The sequence below is a fragment of the Trichomycterus rosablanca genome, chromosome 14, assembly GCF_030014385.1.
Source record: "Trichomycterus rosablanca isolate fTriRos1 chromosome 14, fTriRos1.hap1, whole genome shotgun sequence".
In the NCBI taxonomy this organism is placed as follows: Eukaryota; Metazoa; Chordata; class Actinopteri; order Siluriformes; family Trichomycteridae; genus Trichomycterus; species Trichomycterus rosablanca.
In genome coordinates, this window is record NC_086001.1 from 6,295,507 (window position 1) to 6,314,224 (window position 18,718).

The following is an 18,718-nucleotide window of genomic DNA, read 5'->3' on the forward strand; positions in this document are numbered from 1 at the left end:
ACAGATGAGTCACTTAATGCTAAACGAGTCACAGATTCGAATCTTTTTGCGTAATGAATCCTGTGACTTGATTCATCAGAACGATTTGTTTTGCTCACTCGTGTTCTCGCGAGAACTCCAGTCGGAGCGTTGTGTTTAGTATCGGACTCGTAAATCTCGCGAGATCTGTTCTGTAGCTCAGTGTAAGAGAAGTGAGGCGGATGTTGATGTTTTGCTGTGCGTGTTCCGTCTGATTTGTTCATGTCTCGGTTAAAGGAGAAGTTATTTATTTTTAAATCCCGTTGGTGATTTAAACGGAAACTTTGTTCACTCCGGGACTGTTTGGGGCAGCGGGGGGATCAGACAGGACATGATGGAGGACTTTGATGAGATTTACGAGGAGGAAGAAGAAGAGGAGGAGGAGGATGAAGGCCGGGCAGCGGAGGAGCAGCTGCTTAAATTCGGTCCTGAGCCGGTGCTGGTGCGCGGAGCAGGCCGGGCTACAGTGTAAGGAATGCTGCTTCACAGTTACACCCGAACAGCGCCACATGCTAACCGGCTAATCTACGTTACCTATCGATTCTCTGTTTATTCATATCACACCTGTTTTCCGGTAAACCACCCTCCCCCATCCTCCTGGTCTATGATTGGTCAGAGTTTTTGTTTGACCCGTCTGTGATTGGTGGAGCTCTTGTGAGTGTCACAATTAGCCAATCCTAATGCAGGAAAGGCTGTCATAGCCAATCATGTATCGAGAGGACGGGGCTTGTCGGTTTGGGACTGTCTGTGGGTCTTTTTAGTATTTAGCATTTTAGCAGCAGCTAATTATCTTTACTTTAAGATGAGAGTGTAAAATAAAGGAAAGATACGCTCATAAAGAAACAAAAGAGGCATCAGTGAAAAAGAACTTTTTAAAAAAAGGAAATATATGACAGATGAAAAGATTAAAGGAAAAGGTTACTAAAATGATAAAGAATTCAGGAAGTATGAGGATTAGGGATAGGGAAAACACGAAGATAATGGATATAATGGAAATAAAATTGGAAAGAAACTACAGATAGACAGACAGATAGACAGACAGATAGATGTAAATCAGGAAAAAAGAAATGACAAATGAAATTGGAAAGAAAGGGATGCAAAAAAGGGGTAATAAGAACGTGAAGAAAGAAAAGATGATGGAAAAAATGACAAATGTAGGAAAGGGTAAAAACAAAATCAGGTAAACCGAAAGTAAAAAGGTTTAAGGATATAAGAGAAAGGAGAAGGGCAAATTAAACAAGGTCAGAGAGAAAAAGTAAAACATTCAATGAAGTATGGTGGGATGACGAGATCGAATAAACAGAAAATATTAAACTGGGCAAATGGAAAGCTGAAATGTTACACTGACTCTCTTACTGATTGTAGGTTTGGACTGAGCAATAAATTCGAGACAGAGTTTCCCTCAGCACTTACAGGGAAGGTGAGTTTGTTTCTCCAGCTTATTCATTTCTCAAACCCTTAATATTGCTCTTTTAGATCACATAGATTCATGTTTCCATTTAACTCAAAAAGAATCCTGCACCAGACAGAGCCAAGATGTAAATATGAAATGTTAAAACATTTGACCTTTTATATGTATGAATACTTTAAGCTAGAAAAGTTAAAAAAAAAAACGAATTAGCTGTTTTTTTCTGAAAGTAGTAGTTTTTAAAAGCTAAATAAGTACTGCGGTCATGTCTAACTGTAAGTAAAGAACTTGTGAACCTTAGTTTTTTAATCTTCATGTGTATATACTATGCTACAATACAGAGCTGCAACTAATGGTCATTGATTCTGTCTTTAATTATTATGTTATGTAATTATTTAATAAACAAAATAAATGTCAAAGGAATGATAAAGACCAGTTTGCATGGTTGGACGTATCTGTTGAATAAAACAAAAATATCAGTCTAATCTGTAAATTAAAATATTAATGAGTTAAAATATTATTAGTGAATGATGGTGAATTGTCAGTTTGTCTTTTAATGTGCAGTTAGCACCTGAGGAGTTTAAGGCGAGTATAAACAGGGTGAATGGCTGTCTGAGGAAGACGTTACCGGTGAACGTACGGTGGCTGCTGTGTGGGTGTCTGTGCTGCTGCTGCACTCTGGGATTTAGTCTGTGGCCTGTCGTTTGTCTCAGCAAACGGGTGAGTTACCCTGTTAATACTAACTTTTTACTAATGGTTTTCTGTATAGTATTGATTTCACCTGGGAACAAATTAATTGTTTAAAAATTAAGGTGATCAGGTTTAAATAAAAGAAGTTACAGATGCAAACAACAGCTAAACCACAGTGAAGTATGGAAGTGGAAGCACCATGATCTGAATTTACTGGTGCATTACGTGTCATTAAAGGAAACATGAATGAAGCAAAAGTACTGGGATACATTAAAGAATAATTTGATTCTGTTGACCAAGAAATTAAATCTAGACCTTTCAATAAAAGTCAAAATGACTCGAGACTAATTTAAAATAAAGAAAGTAAAAAGCATTGCATGGCGTAGTCAGTCTTGAGTTTCACTTATTTTTTTTTATCTTTACATTGTATGTCCATCAGTGGGGCCCTCATAACCTCGATGAACTGAAGTCAATTTGTCAAAATAAATGGGTTACAATTGAACCACAAAGCTGAAAAAGCAAATTCTTCCTTTCTTTTCCCTGGTAATAACGGTTTTAAGGACAAATACTCCTAATTTGTTGTCAAATTTTTTTCTGTATCAGTTTCTTTAAGCACATATTTGTTAATGTTTATTAATGCATACCTTTATGGTAATATTTATATGTACAAGAATTAAAGGTATTAACTGTTAATAAATATATTTTTTCTGGAATCATATTAATTAATAAAAACAGGTTGTTAAAAAGTTTGTTTGTTTTGTTGCTAAATCTTAGACACGCAGATCCATAGAGAAGTTACTGGAGTGGGAGAACAACCGCCTCTATCACAAGGTCTGTGTTTGTGTGTCTGCATGTCTGTCCCCATATTTCTGTCTGTGTGTCTGTTCTAATTTGTTTTTTTCATTGCAGTTGTGTTTGCACTGGAGACTTAGTAAACGGAAGTGTGAAACCAACAACATGATGGAATATGTAAGTCATTTACAAACACACAGAGACAGACTGTCATGAGTTGTGACTGGGCTTTCAGTAGTAGGTTCTTTCTTACCCCTGATTTAAACTTCAGTATCTGCTTGTTTTTTGTGTGCAGGTGATTCTAATAGAGTTCCTTCCCAAGATTCCCATCTTCAGGCCGGATTAGCAGCTGTACACGCTGCCCTCTGCCTAAGGTGCCTTTCTCTGGTACGCTCTCACTGTTCTCTCATTCATTCAAACTAAAACCCCTCATATATGTACATATGCATAACATATATCTATATATTCAAACAGTGCTGTGATTATACACAGTCTTGTTTACGCCCCATACCCCCTCACACACCCTCATGGACCCAAACATGGGAGTGGGGGATGAACATGCATGCATACACATAGCTACCACCAACACACATACAATTTACATCCACCCACAAATACCACGAACCTGCATCACCACACCAGCTAGAGAGACGATTATCGCCGCATTCAGAGCCGACCAGTCAGCGTCATCCTGCAGCACAAGGCTTTGATCATTTGCCAGCCATGGATTATCATAGCGATGGATCAACGTAAGAAAACCAGGGTGTCATCTTCTTCCAGGAAACTACTGACTCAGCTGACACATGGAGCCCTGATCTTTCTGCCTGGGTCCCTGGGTGTAGGACAGGGTCAAGTTTAAGCTTGATCAGCCAATTAAGCATTTAACCTTATGCCAGATTTTAAAATTACACAATAAAAAATGCTAGCTTGTCTGGCTCACTATTTAATATCAATGTCTAAGGTTTAATCAGCCAGTCACATCACCACTAGACATTGTTTTTACTTTTATAGTGCACTGATCTCACAATGTGCACAGTGCAGTCTGTAATTTAATTTCTTTTTATTATTGTTAAGTGTTGTGTAGTCGATTCTAACTCCTGCTGACCATATGCATAGTGTTTCTTCAGGACATACTGGCTTCTATTTGGGTCTTCAGGATTCTTAATGGCTCATTTACTGTCCCTTTATTTGTATCCATCCATGCATCTTGTTGCTGGCTGTCCTCTTTTTTTTTTTTTTCCCTTCAAATCTTTCAAGCATAATTGTTTTTTCTAATGAATTCATTCTTCTTGTCATATGTGAAAGGCATGGATATTCTTCCTGTCCACCTTTTACATAAAGAATAAAGAACCACAGAGAAGACAATCATCTGTACAATTCTGATATTTGTTTGGTAGAACAGGTGTTACCTTGTCAGGCATCTTTGGGTTAACTAGAATAGATTGTAGAAGTTGTATTTATTCAGACAATAATTGCATTCAGTGTACTTCTTAGGTCTTATTATATTGATAAAAATCTAGCCTGATTGGCGACTAGTGTAATTTAAACATAATAATTGGTAGCATTACATTAACTAGATTAATTAACTAGTTACAAAATTATAGTAGACCCAATGTTAGCATAAACTTAGCTAGTTGGTTTTCAAACCTTGTAGGATTTAAATACTGCAAAGAAATAACTGCATGTTAACATATTAGCTAGCTTGTTTGCTGTCTTGGTCTTTAGACAGTTTAACTGCTACCATAGTATTATTCAGCTAGACTGGGATTTTTGCTACTGGTTTAAATTGCATAATTTTATCCAAACCTCTGTTGAACCTGGCTAGCTGATTAATATCAGACAGTTGCTGTTAGAGAGGTAAGAATTATCCTAGATAACTAGGTGGCTGGCTGGTGTTAGCACAGTTCTGTCTTGTGGTACCTGGTTAGTCTGGTTAATTAATTAATTACATTGTGAGTGTTTTATGCTAAGCTAAGCACTGTATCCCATGAGCCTAAAAAGTGAAAAGAAAAACCACATTTGGCTGATCAAATTAAATTTTAGCCCTGCCTTTATTGTGCTCAGTGACCCAGTATCTTAGTAAAATCAGAATGCTTATGTCACAGAAAGAATCACCGTCCTCTACATCCAAACCTGAAAGAGACAATCACACCGGCTGCGCTGTATCGGACCGGACTCAGACTATTCATTTAATTAAGGAAGAACACTAAAGTGTCCTAGACTTTTTTTGGACGGTCCACTTTGCAGCCGGATCCCAGTGATGCAGCACAGGATTTTTTTTTTTTTCTTTTGTCCTTTTTTTGTAGGAGTTTAAGTAAGTAAAACTCTTACAGGTTTTATTTTATTACAATTTTTACTGTTTAGTCACGTTTACCTGCTCTGTCAAAGGAGCAGCTGATGTTTGTTGATTTGTGTGTGTGATTTTTTTTTTTGTACCTGTCCGTCCCCCATGTAATAGCAATCAAGAAAACATAAGGGAAAATTTCTGGACAAAAATTTTGTATATATATTTTAGTTTCACATACTCCATAAATCATCTCTTGGGTTTTGATAGATTGGGATGGTGTGATTTTGCTCTTCAAATGAATGTCACAGTCAAACCAGTCCCATTCAGCTTTAGCCCTGTGCCCCCTACAGGTGGTATTCTAGAACTTGTTCTTGTTGCATTCTGCTTGGATATGAAGCACTAAATATTGTGTATCGAAGTACTGATGCCTACAGAAACCTTGAACACAATCTGGATTGAAGTCTTGTTGGGGATTTTGGTCGCCTTGCATCATTGCAGCAAAGGCGCACCAACAACGCCCGACTACTGTGGCCAAAATTCTGAGCCCATTAACGATCAAGCTTCTATTTTGCATTTTGCTCAATTTTAAATATGTCCATATTGCAGTTAATGTGCTCTGTGCAGTCCTTGGTCTGAGGACAACAATGATAATAATACTTTGGACTATTTGAGCTCTTTCAAGAAAATCTAGCAAGCTGAATAGATTCCCCACTGCACCTTTTTGGAGTTTTACTGTGGTTTGTGGGCCATAGAAATGACTATTGGTGGAAACAATTTTTTTGTCCAGGCATCTTGCTTTAATATATAAGGAACCATTCTGCAATTTTAAAGATGTTAACCAAAGCAGTTAGTATAATTGTAATAGGATGCTAAATGGTTCCTTTGAGCCGCCTTTTCAATTTAAGGAACCCTCACACCAAACACAAGGTCAAATTATTTATAGCTGGGTTACCTTAAATAACCAAGCATCAACTTTCCCTACTAAGTGAACCTAATCTGTATTGTGTGTGTGTGTGTTTGCTTTCTTTTTCAAATGACCCCACCTCTGTTTTTCCTCATTTTAAATTTGATTGCTTAAAAAGTATTTACGTACTGTGTATGTACAGAAATAAAACGCCTAAATGTTTGTGTGTGACAGTGTTTGTGTAATATTAGATGTATAAACTTAATTACTTTTAAGGTCCATAAAGGTTGGTGTGGAATGACCTGCACAGGCCCCCATTAAACACCTTTGTGATTAATTAGATTGTATGTTGTTAGCCAGGCTTCACTAATGTGCTTATAAATGCATAAGCACAAATTTCCTTTAAACACTCCAAAATCATATGGAAAGCCTTTCCTAAAGAGTAGAGCCTGGTATAGCTGCAAATGGGCGAGGGGGTGTCCACATACTTTTGGCCATATAGTTTATATCACTCTGTGATTAACATATAGCCATATAAGCAATAATCTTTCAAATTTACTTACCACAGATGTGTCACTGAATAATTTCAGGTCACTGAACAAAATATATTTAACCACTCTACTAAACACTATAAACACTATATGCAAATCTGACCATGAACCTCAAGACACTCGTTACAGAAATTACCAAATGCTTTTTTTAATCCAACAGTTCAACATCTACATGGTACTCAGCAAAACAACAATAATGGAACACATGAAGGAACTAAAATAGACAAAACAAACTGGGGAGAGACTAGAGACGCTCTTATCGGGTTAGGACTGCTGCTGTAAGCATGATTCGGAGCTGTTAGAAGAAAGGTTTAGTGAGCGGGGTTACTCCATGCTCTCCTGATTCTCCTGGTCGCCGGTTCGATCCTCGCTCGGCTCCTTTCCTTCTTTACTCCTCTTAGATTTCTTATGTTTGTGTCTGCGATGGCTGTCCCCTTCCTCACTGTCGTGCCTCCTTCTGCTACTGCTGAAAGACAGAAAGAGTATATAAAATTAATATTTTATATGCATTTATATAGGAAGGCGTTGACTATTTATGATTTAAATCCAGTGAACGAGACATGGCCTGTGAGCTTAGGTTACCTGCGTGAGGACTTGTGTCGACCCTCCTCTTTCTCCCGGTGTCTCCTCTCACGGTGTCTGTCCTCTTTCTCCCGGCTGGCCCGTTCCCGATGTCTGTCGTACCCGCGGTCACCATATTCACGGTAACGGTAGCGTTCTTCATCGCTGAGAGGGAGACAGGGGTAAGGATTAAGACACTGTATTAGACACTCATATATTTAACTTACCAGTGTAAAGATTTATAATAATCATTAAACGTCAGTCTCCACTGAAAAAGTTGAGAAATGTTTTGCTAGATTTTAACACAAGACCAGTTGTCTCTGACTCACCTATTATAGACCATAGTTGAGGGACTATGGTCTCGTTCTCTGTCTCGTTCTCGTTCCCGGTCTCGATCTCTCTCTCTGTCCCGGTCATGGCCGCGATCCCTTGTTCTCTCCCTGTCTCTTTCCTTGTTGTCTCTTTCTTTCTCTCGGCGGGGGTAATAATCCCACTGCTTTGAATTCTCCATTATGCTGCCCCAGTTGTTCACAGGCCCCTGCATGGGTGGCGGGTAACCCCCTGTAATATCAAAACCACAATCATGTTTATTTATAGACTAGCGTTTAAAACCAGCTACTTTTTTTTGGACAAAACCAGCTTTGTCTCTGTATTTATTACCCTTTCCCCCATTTATTGTACTTACAACATTCTGATCAGGGTCCTGTGGTTTCTGCAATACCCGTAAACACTGGGTGCAAAGTATAAATATACCCTGGCAGGGCGCCACTTTCCCACAGGACAATGGTCACAATGGTTAAATACATGAGCTAAAGATTAAATCCAGGACGTAGGTGCAGCATAAACACTAACAGCTGTGCCACATCTTCACTGTATATGTAGAGCTATGGGTGAAGGCCCCAAACAGAAAATGTTACTGTTTGTAAAGGTGTTGCAGTGAATACCACACTGACCTGGTGGGAAGGGGTATGGAGTAACAGGACGACAGTCATACCCTCCAGGATGCCCGCTGTTTAGAGAAAAAAAAGTAGAACATTGGAAACTTGTGGACCCATACAACAAAAACCAAAATAACAATAGAATAATTCTGTGTATTATTATGGTTTGTAATAAGAGGAAATTGGAAAAGGGGTTACATTTCCTCAATACTAGAAAATGAAAGTTTATGTATACTTGTAAGAAATGTGTATTTCATGGCTGTTTAGGGATTTTAATGAGTTTTTCCACATAGGCAGGTATGAGGATCATGGCTTACCCGTCCATAGTCGGTATGAGTGATGGGGGCGGGGCTCCAGGAGGTGGAAAACCTATGGGAAAAAAATAATAATTAATGCTACAAATATTGTCCCTAATGCACACATCACATAATAAATTACTTCTGGAATCACGAGTAGAAAGAATGCATAATAACCATATCAAGAATTAAAGGTCTAGTCACCCAATACTGGGTTTGGACTCTTCATCCCCCTTAAAGTGCACAAATCAACAATAAACATTAAAGCACTTAATGGCCAAAGTAGGTGAAGACCTCACCATGGGCTTGCTGAACATTCCACCCTACCCCACTCTTACAATACTATAAAAGCCTTCACTCTTCAGATTTTACACAAGACTTTGAACTGTCTGTCAATTTTTGTGCCTGTCGAGTCAAAAAAGCTTGTTTTAAGGTCAGACACTGAGGTTGGAAGAAAGTCCTTGCTCACAATTAGATGTTCGATAGGGTTGAGGTAAGGCAAGACAACTAGTCTTACTGACCTTGCTTTTGGCAAAAGAATAAAACAATCATGTTCAGTCTAAGTTTGAGACAAAGGCCTTCCTTACACAGCTGCCACAAAGTTGGATGATTTTATTTATTTAACATAAATTATTTCAGGGACGCTAGGGTGGTGCAGCTGTAAATTGCACTAACCACTACTGCTGTGATCCAGGGTTTGAATCCCCAACAGTGCTATCAGCCAGTCAGGCATCTACATACAGACGTGATTAGCTATGTCTGAGGGGGTGGGTTACTGCATCTTGCCCAGTGATTCTGGAGAAATCAAATACACTAAGACTCTGACCAGGATAAAGCGTGGTAAATTATGAAAATAAAATTATACATTATTATATACACATGTACTTAACTAAAATAAATCAAGAAAAATAATTGTGGTAGCCAGTAACAGTTAGATTTTTAGAACAAGCACAGGGAATAAATTATGGAATCACTCAATTCTGAGGAAAAAATTATGGAATCACCCTGCAAATTTTCATTACAAACACTAACACCTGCATCAGATTAAAGCTGCTCGTTAGTATGCAGGTAAAAAGGAGTGATCACACCTTGGAGAGCTGTTGCAACAAGTGGACTGACATGAATCATGGCTCCAACACCAGAGATGTCAATTGAAACAAAGGAGAGGATTATCAAACTCCTTAAAGAGGGTAAATCATCACGCAGTGTTGCACAAGATGTTGGTTGTTCACAGTCAGCTGTGTCTAAAACCTGGACCAAGTACAAACATGGGAAGGTGGTTAAAAGCAAGCATACTGGTAGACCAAGGAAGACATCAAAGCGTCAAGACAGAAAACTTAAAGCAATATGCCTTGAAAACAGAAAATGTACAACAAAACAAATGAGGAACAAATGGCAGGAAACTGGAGTCAACGTCTGTGACCGAACTGTAAGAAACCGCCTAAAGGAAATGGGATTTACATACAGAAAAGCTAAAAGAAAGCCATCACTAACACCTAAACAGAAAAAAACAAGGTTACAATGGGCTAAGGAAAGGCAATCGTGGACTGTGGATGACTGGATGAAAGTCATATTCAGTGATGAATCTCGAATCTGCATTGGGCAAGGTGATGATGCTGGAACTTTTGTTTGGTGCCGTTCCAATGAGATTTATGCAGACGACTGTCTGAAGAAAACATGCAAATTTCCACAGTCATTGATGATATGGGGCTGCATGTCAGGTAAAGGCACTGGGGAGATGGCTGTCATTACATCTTCAATAAATGCACAGGTTTACATTGACATTTTGGACACTTTTCTTATCCCATCTATCGAAAGGATGTTTGGGGATGATGAAATCATTTTCAAGATGATAATGCATCTTGCCATAGAGCAAAATCTGTGAAAACATTCCTTGAAGAAAGACACATATGGTCAATGTCATGGCCTGCAAACAGTCCGGATCTCAATCCAATTGAAAATCTGTGGTGGAAGTTAAAGAAAATGGTCCATGACAAGGCTCCAACCTGCAAAGCTGATCTGGCAACAGCAATCAGAGAAAGCTGGAGCCAGATTGATGAAGAGTACTGTTTGTCACTCATTAAGTCAATGCCTCAGAGACTGCAAGCAGTTATAAAAGCCAGAGGTGGTGCAACAAAGTACTAGTGATGTGTTGGAGTGTTATTTTGTTTGTCATGATTCCATAATTTTTTCCTCAGAATTGAGTGATTCCATAATTTATTCCCTGTGCTTGTTCTAAAAATCTAACTGTTACTGGCTACCACAATTATTTTTCTTGATTTCTTTTAGTGTTTCTTAAAGCCAGAAAGTTGCCATTTGAAATGCCTTTAGTTTTTTGTCATGTCTGTGATCTGCTTTTTTTCTACAAAATTAAACAACTGAAGGAACATCCTCAGAGACTGGTGATTCCATAATTTTTGCCAGGGATTGTATTAGCAGGGATGTTCACATACTTTTTGCCATATAATTAATTTAATCCAGTTCACAAGTATTTAAACACCTCTCAGTTCTAAAATAAATATTAACCAGCACTGGTTGGTAATGTACTGTTAAACAAACCCTGACAAGTGCATCACATCTGAATGGATGGTTAGAGAAAAATGAAATCAGAACATACCAGGAGGAGGGACGGTGATCGGCAGCCCTGCGTAGTAAATATCAACGAAGTGTATTAAATACATATAAATAAAGCATTAGTACTTATGAAACTAATAAGGTGATGGACTAACCAAACCCATAATTACACATGTATTAATTATTGTTACTAGACTGTTACAGATTGCTGAGCTGCAGATGAGAGACAGACTCACTTGGTGGAGGAATGAGGGGTGGAGCCTGGCTAACAGGGGGCGGGGGCAGGAACGGTGGAGGGGGCAAGTTGGGTGGGAGCGGACCCGGTGGGAAGAAGGGAGGGATTTTTGCAGGCGTGGCCTCGGCATCAGGGGAGGATTGTTCAGAAAGCACCTGTAAATAACACAACAGAGTGAATTTTTAATACACTAGTCTTATGCAAAAGTTTTGACACCCCATGTCAAACTCCACGTTATGTATATAGTCGTAGTATGAAAAACAAACAAATGTACTTTTGTCATTTTTACAAACCCGTTAAACAACAACAAAAAAAAAATTTAAATGGTCATTAATTTCTGCACGTCACATTTTATGCTTGATCACTAAGAATGTGTTTACAAAACACGTTTTAAACAGGGGTTTCCAAAATGTTGTACACGTATACACATGTATTGTATAAATTTAGACTGAAATTCAATGATCACACATCTGATAATCTGGGTGCTGCACAGCAACATGGATCCTGAAGATCAGAGTTTGATCCTGGTTTAGTTTTATTTCCACCTTCCAAAACTTGCAGTAGTTGGACTGGCTGCTCTAAGTTGCCCCAAAGTTGGAAATGACTGAGTGAATGTAGAAGTGTGTTGATCTGTGATGGATCAACTGTTCAGGTTGTGTTCCTGTCTTGTGCATAATTTTGCTGGGTGATGCCAGACCCATTTCCTGCCATGCACCCATCATTTTCAGGTGACCCAGGCCAGCTTTTGTAAAGATAAATGTTTGTGCATTACCTGAATGTTGTTTCCTTCCAGATTGTGGCGGCGTCGCCCCTCCACTCTGCTGATGGTGGCTGTTTGTCCACCAATTACATCGATGGTTCCGCTAGACTTCCTGTAACACACATGACGATTTAGATCAATACAAAATGTGAATTATACACACACAGTCAGATGCACAGTCAATATGCTACACTAGCTAAAATAATAGGGACACCTCTCAAAGGTATGGTGGCCATTTACAATTTATAAACAAAAGTACTGAATATTAACTACAACAATTGCTAACAGGTGTAATAAATAAATAAATAAATGTGGCTTGGAATAAACTGGAACATCAACTGAGGTTTTTTTTGACCAACACAAGTGCCAAGCAATACAAATAAGCTCCTAGAGATTACTCTATATTAATACAATTTGTCAGGTGTCTAAACATTTTTGGTTATTAAGCTGAATAAAGGCGTCAACATACCATGAGTGATTGTTGATTAATTTAGAACAAAGCTGATATGGCACAAAGACTTGTGAAGTCAATAAATTGGTTTAGCTCAAGATGATAACATAGTGATGCATGTGAGAAATAATTTCCCCCACTTTTCTGTTGGCTGCACAGCCAATAATCCCCCTTTACCTCATATAATATGTCTTATACGAAAAAAAACACTTACGTAAAATAGGGCATGTCTTGGGGTGCAGGCCCCATCCACTGCGGAGGGGATATTCTATGAGTGCATGAGTAGGGAGAAAGGCAAAGAAGAGTTAAAGCCTCCTCTCACACACAAACACAAAAACAGAATAAAATATTACATAAATATATACTGATGAGCCAAAACATTAGGACCGCTTGCATAATATGCCGTCAAAGCAGCTCTGGCCTGCAGGTAACTGGATTCCTGTGGAATCTGGTACCTGGACATTACCAACCTATTCTTTATTTGTAAGATCCCCTTGCTGTTTCAAAGATACTTTAACCCAGACGTCTGGTTATAATGATCTGGCTCTTATCAAAATCCCTCTTTCTTTATAATGATCAAATTTAATGCATTCAACATGTCTACTACAGGTAACTACAATCAGCCCAGCATTTGATATATCGTTATCGTTATGAAAAAGCTCTTGGCATGCAAATTTTAAAGGGGTGGTCATAATATTTTGGCCACACATAATAGATACACACAAGCATGTGATAAAGATGTGTGTGTGTGTGTGTACCTGGCTGGGTTAGGGTTGGCCTTGTACACAGTGGATGTGGAAGTAAAGTCAGGTTTAGGAACATGAGCTGTCACCGGAACCTCTTTGTCATTGCCTGTCCTTCCCTGCTGCACCTGAAACACAAAAAACACACATAAACAAAATGGTTGGTTAGTAGAGGGAAACAAGTGCTGTTCATGTAGCATGTAGTACATATTGTATATAGTATGGTGGATGGGGTGTAAAGGGTACAAAATATTGGCTATAGAGTAACAGATTTGGCAAAGCACAGCTACGCTAGCAATAAAGGATATATGAAAAAGAGAAGCTGAAGGATATAGGGTAAAGTGTGAGGTAGGCAGGATGGATTGGGGTAATAATTAGGGGACATTACAGTGATCTTGCTGGTGGTGGAGCCGATGCTCATGACGTCAAGGCCCATTCGCAACCGCTTCTGTTTCTCACAGTACGCCTTCCACGTCTCCTCGTTAAAGCCGTAATTAAAGTAGTCAGACAAGTCCGCACCTACACACACAAACACAATATAACTTCATACTTAAATCACGGTTCGTGGATCTTATATCAATATTGTTGCTTAAACTCACTACAACCTCAGCTGTTACAAGTATTATGACACTGGTTTGGATGGACAAAGGCATTTAATCAAGTGGGAGCTACAAGGGTGTGTCAAAAACAGCTGTACACACCAGGTTGTCTCCAGGGCTTTTCCTCAAACGACTCCATGTCAACCTCCAGTACGGGAACGCCGTTGATGCTGCCCAGGGCTTCTAGATCCACACCTTTCACCTTGGCTCCAACTAAATAAAACACACATGCAGATATTAAGTATTAAATACGAATCAATAGTAACAACAAACATGGTTTAGTTGTATTTATTTATATGTATTAAACATGTGGATGTGAAAAATTAATAAACTATCAAATAAACAGATAAATGCAGATTTAATTAGCCGTACCTGCTCCGTATGGTCGACTGCCACCTGTCTTTATGTTCAGGTTCACTGGTGCTGCACCGTACGCCCTGAAAATGACAGTACATGTAAATACAGACAGTACCCGTCAGAGTCTGGAGCTCAAGCAATGGCTTATCTCACCAGTATCATTGTTAATTATTGTTACGTTTCTAAGGAATTTTACCCCCCAAAATTTGCTTTGATTCAACTTTTTTTAAATTTTATTTACAATAGGCAAACATGATGGTTTTGTCACAAAAAAATACTATTACATCTAACCGATGTATCATCAGTTGTCACTCACGTGTACTGTGGTGCTCCAGTCTTGATGTCACCGATGGTAACACGCACATCGTCATCATCGTCGTCATCACTGTCACTCTCGCTGTCCTCATTTTCAGCCCGAGTCTCCTCCTGATCCTACATTTATAACGCACACATTCCAATAAAAATCTCTTAACAGATATGTACCACTAATCTGTAACATGACATTAAACCTATTTTGTGGACATGTAATGCAGTGACCATACATTACTAGAAGATAACAATTCATTACCTGACTGGTGACTCCATTTTCAGCACTGATATCCTCAGGGACAGCTGGGGGGACAGCAAGGGTGCTACAAAGCGCAAACAAACAAATTAATTACAATTATGATATCATCTACAGGCATGACAGTAAAGAAAATGTTTTATAATACACCTCAATAAAAACTAGTTACAGCTTAACAGGAAAGAATTACAGCAGCACTGATCCACAGATATCTGGAAAGCTGGTACTTACGAATAATTTTTTTGTCATGCTGAGTGATGTTATATTGCCAGCTGGACTGACAGATCACTAACCTGACGGCTGCAGTAAGTTTGGCGGTTTCATCCTCCTCAGTCTCCTTTGTTTCTCCTTCATCTGAACAAACACAGTGATACACCACATGTACTCAGTAAGCCAAAATTGCTTTAGGGCAGTGGTAGCTCAGTGGTAAGGGTACTGTACTAGTCTCACCTCTGCTACGTTGCCACTGATAGGCACCAAATAATAATAAACTTTCTGGGACCACATACTTAACATGTAAACATAGTTGTGATCATAGTTGTGAATTCTCATTGCTCAGTGACAGCCATTTCTGAGATCTATTACTGTTTTTCACTACAGGTCATAATTTGACATTTCCAACTTGAAAAAACTAAAAGAAAACCGCAACAAATGTATTTTCGGAAACTCCAGACAGTCCTTTTTTTCTTTTTAAATTGAATTCTAATCAACAAAGAACAAAAAACATCACTGTATATATATACAATAATGATCAGGGTACAGTAATAGCACAGCAAAATACAAAACACCACATACTATTATTAAGCAATCTTATCAAAACTTATAAAAATATGGGGTAGCGCACACACACACACACACACACACACACACAAAAGGGAAAGTCAATCAGCACAACCCTCTGTAAAATAACGATCAAAGTAATCTACAAACCGAATGCTTTTTATATTTTCTATGACGTCATATCAACATGGTTGCTGACACCGTCAACAACAATAATGCGTCATTCATCTATTTTAAAAGTAAATGACTGCACAATTTACTTCAACAACATGCAGATGAAGTCGTTAAGTTACATACATTACGTAAATTTAGAGCCATTAAAGCACGTCTGTGGGGAAGTCCATGTTTTCCCACTTTGTAACTCAAACAACCAAAGATCCGATCCCACAGTTTGGATGCAAATTGAATGCAGCATGTAGTCAACTTTTGCAAACACTTTCCCTAGACATCTAATCTCACTGGATGTCATGCGTGTGTGTGTATCTGGTCCTGGAAGACTAGTTGCAAAAAGTTGCAAAAATGTACAGAACACCTTGCAATCTTGTGATCTGTCAGTATTGCAAGTGCAAATATCACCGATACAGTTGTCAAACGATACATTGGCACACGTGTACTAATCATTCACGTGTTGCAGAATTATTTATTTATTAGGATTTTAACGTCATGTTTTACACACTTTGGTTACACTCATGACAGGAACGGTAGTAACTCATTACTCAAGATTCATCAGTTCAAGTTCGATATCAAACACAGTCAAGGACAATTTTGTATCTCCACTTGCACGTCTTTGGAATGTGGGAGGAAACCCACGCAGACATGGGGAGAACATGCAAACTTCACACAGAAAAGACCCGCTCCACCTGGGAATCGAACCCAGCACCTTCTTGCTGTGAGGCGACAGTGCTACCCACCGAACCACTGTGCCGCCTGTTGCAGAATTATTTATTTACTTATTTATTCATTAAAATTTTAAAGTCATGTTTTACACACTTCGGTTACATTTATGACAGAAACGGTAGCTACTCGTTACACAAGATTCATCAGTTCAAGTTCAATATCAAACACAATATCGAGGACAATTTTGTATCTCCACTTGCACGTCTTTGGACTGTGGGAGGAAACCGGAGCTCCCGGAGGAAACCCACGCGGACACGGGGAGAACATGCAAACTCCACACAGAAAGCACCCGCTCCACCTGGGAATCGAACCCAGGACCTTCTTGCTGTGAGGCGACAGTTGCAGAATTAAATTAAGGGATAATTACAGTGTGTGTAAAAGCAGTAAAAGGCCCAAATGGGCGGCACGGTGGCAAAGTGGGTAGCACTGTCGCCTGACAGCAAGAAGGTCCTGGGTTCGAACCCCAGGTGGGGCGGTCCGGGTCCTTTCTGTGTGGAGTTTACATGTTCTCCCCGTGTCTGCGTGGGTTTACTCCGGGTGCTCCGGTTTCCTCCCACAGTCCAAAGACGTGCAAGTGAGGTGAATTGGAGACACTAAATTGTCCATGACCGTGTTCGATATAACCTTGTGAACTGATGAATCCTGTGTAATGTTAACTACCGTTCCTGTCATGAATGTAACCAAAGTGTAAAACATGACGTTAAAATCCTAATAAACAAACCAGGCCCAAATAGAGCCTTAGACGAACTTGAACTAAAGCAACAGATAAACTTGTGTGTGTGTGTGTGTGTGTGTGTGTGTGTGTGTGTGTGTGTGTGTGTGTGTGTGTGTGTGTGTGTGGTACCTCCATAGAGCCATTCTTCCTCCTCATCTCCAGCACTGTTCCCGGCCTCCACCGCTTCCACCGCTTCCACCGCCTCCACCACCCCAGCCGCCACCTCCAGCGCTGCTGCTTTATCCGCGTCTTCTACCGGCGCTACCTCCACTGCGGACATGTTCACTCATTCACTCTCACTCTGTACAGTGTAGAAACCTTCACATTCACTCATTCACTCTGCACGAACTCTAACACACACTCCACACTTTGCTCTGCACCACTGCATGCTGGGTAAATGCACAACTTCCACTGCACGAACTCTGACATAATAAAAGTCCACACAAAACGCACAAAAACAAGGTTCATCCATCTACCTTGCCAACAAACACACCTAATTACTTTATCACTCAATCCATCACTCACTCACTTCTAGGGCCGGTTAAGATCAGCCAGTCCATTTTCTGTATGTTTTTAGAAGACTGCACCTTTAGGCTCCCCCCTTTTTAGTTTTTAGTTTTTGTTCTGTTAGATGTTTAATATTCTTTTTTTAAATGTATTATATTCTATTTTCTTTTTTATATATTTTTTTTATTTTATATCTTAATTTTTATTCTTTCCTACCTCATTGCATTGTAAAGTCGTTGTGTGATGTTTGTAATAATTGTAATTGCTGCTTCTACACCGCAATTTCCCTTCGAGCATCAATAAAGTAAATCAATCAATCAAAATCAATTAATCAGATTGGAGGAAAGTGTACCCCCCCACAGTGCATTCCTGTCTCACACCTACGGATTCTAGGAGCTGCTAAACACACAGCATCTCTGACCAGTATGAACTAGTTATTGAAACTGAATGACTAAATATGAGTGAGAAAATGAGTAAGTGGGTGGCACGGTGGCTCAGTGGGTAGCAAGAAGGTCCTTGGTTCGATTCCTAGGTGGGGCGGTCCGGTTCCTTTCCGTGTGGAGTTTGCATGTTCTCCTTCTGTCTGTGTGGGTTTTCTCCGGGTACTCTGGTTTCCTCACACAGTCCAAAGACGTGCAAGTGAGGTGAACTGAAGATACAAAATTGTCCATGACTGTGTTTGACATTAAACCTGTGAAGTGATGTTTCAAGTAACTACGGTTTCGGTCATGAATGTGTTAGAGAGAAGGTTGTTAATGGAATATAAAATGTTATTTTATATACAGTTTAATTATTGCTCACAAATGTAACCAAAATGTGTAAACATGACGTTAAAATCCTATTAAATAAATGAGTAAGTGTATGACAAATTGGTGCCCTGTCCATGGTGTATTTCAGCCTCGCACAGAGGTGCCAGACTCACTGCAACCCTGATCAGGAGGCACTGGTTGAAGAAAATAAACCAAAGTGGGTAAATAAGTGAGCATGTGCTGGACTAGCAGCCTGGTCTAGTGTTTATGTGTGATGCCAGACTCACTGTGACCCTGACCAGAACAAAGAAGCTTTATTTTGTAAAAGTGAATAACAGAAT

General features: G+C 39.3%; 2 protein-coding genes across 4 annotated transcripts; one reads left to right on the forward strand and one right to left on the reverse strand.

Moving 5' to 3' along the window:
- Window positions 1-190: 190 nt before the first annotated feature.
- chic2 (cysteine-rich hydrophobic domain 2) lies at window positions 191-6,321 on the forward strand. 2 transcript variants are annotated; one of them, XM_063008885.1, is made up of 7 exons: window positions 191-486; window positions 1,384-1,438; window positions 1,991-2,146; window positions 2,891-2,947; window positions 3,026-3,085; window positions 3,204-3,295; window positions 5,014-6,321. In XM_063008885.1, exons 1-6 carry the CDS (start codon window positions 350-352, stop codon window positions 3,252-3,254), a joined length of 516 nt encoding a protein of 171 aa, XP_062864955.1. In that variant the 5' UTR covers window positions 191-349; the 3' UTR covers window positions 3,255-3,295; window positions 5,014-6,321. The 2 variants fall into 2 exon arrangements, with proteins under 2 accessions (XP_062864955.1, XP_062864954.1); XM_063008884.1 differs by lacking the exon at window positions 5,014-6,321 and having other exon boundaries at window positions 3,204-3,855.
- Window positions 6,322-6,773: 452 nt separating this feature from the next.
- fip1l1b (FIP1 like 1b (S. cerevisiae)) lies at window positions 6,774-17,493 on the reverse strand. 2 transcript variants are annotated; one of them, XM_063008901.1, is made up of 17 exons: window positions 17,251-17,493; window positions 15,023-15,083; window positions 14,733-14,796; window positions 14,481-14,596; window positions 14,180-14,244; window positions 13,910-14,020; window positions 13,597-13,727; window positions 13,224-13,336; window positions 12,680-12,733; window positions 12,027-12,126; window positions 11,256-11,409; window positions 11,063-11,089; window positions 8,467-8,518; window positions 8,165-8,220; window positions 7,541-7,772; window positions 7,233-7,376; window positions 6,774-7,113 (listed from the first exon to the last, which is right to left on the reverse strand). In XM_063008901.1, the coding sequence occupies exons 1-17, from the start codon at window positions 17,399-17,401 to the stop codon at window positions 6,975-6,977; spliced, it is 1,770 nt and encodes a 589-aa protein (XP_062864971.1). In that variant the 5' UTR covers window positions 17,402-17,493; the 3' UTR covers window positions 6,774-6,974. The 2 variants fall into 2 exon arrangements, with proteins under 2 accessions (XP_062864971.1, XP_062864970.1); XM_063008900.1 differs by having other exon boundaries at window positions 6,774-7,116.
- Window positions 17,494-18,718: the final 1,225 nt, after the last annotated feature.

What these genes read in the sequence shown, in the direction of transcription:
- fip1l1b (XM_063008900.1), bottom strand. Translation starts at nt 17,401, where the DNA reads ATGTCCGCAGTGGAGGTAGCGCCGGTAGAAGACGCGGATAAAGCAGCA. An exon ending in GGAAGAATGGCTCTATGGAG is followed by an intron (nt 15,084 to 17,250) that starts GTACCACACACA and finishes GTGTTTGTTCAG; the next exon opens with ATGAAGGAGAAACAAAGGAG. An exon ending in CAGTCGACCATACGGAGCAG is followed by an intron (nt 14,021 to 14,179) that starts GTACGGCTAATT and finishes TGTTTTATTTAG; the next exon opens with TTGGAGCCAAGGTGAAAGGT.
- chic2 (XM_063008885.1), top strand. Translation starts at nt 350, where the DNA reads ATGATGGAGGACTTTGATGAGATTTACGAGGAGGAAGAAGAAGAGGAG. An exon ending in GGAGCAGGCCGGGCTACAGT is followed by an intron (nt 487 to 1,383) that starts GTAAGGAATGCT and finishes TACTGATTGTAG; the next exon opens with GTTTGGACTGAGCAATAAAT. An exon ending in ACAACCGCCTCTATCACAAG is followed by an intron (nt 2,948 to 3,025) that starts GTCTGTGTTTGT and finishes TTTTCATTGCAG; the next exon opens with TTGTGTTTGCACTGGAGACT.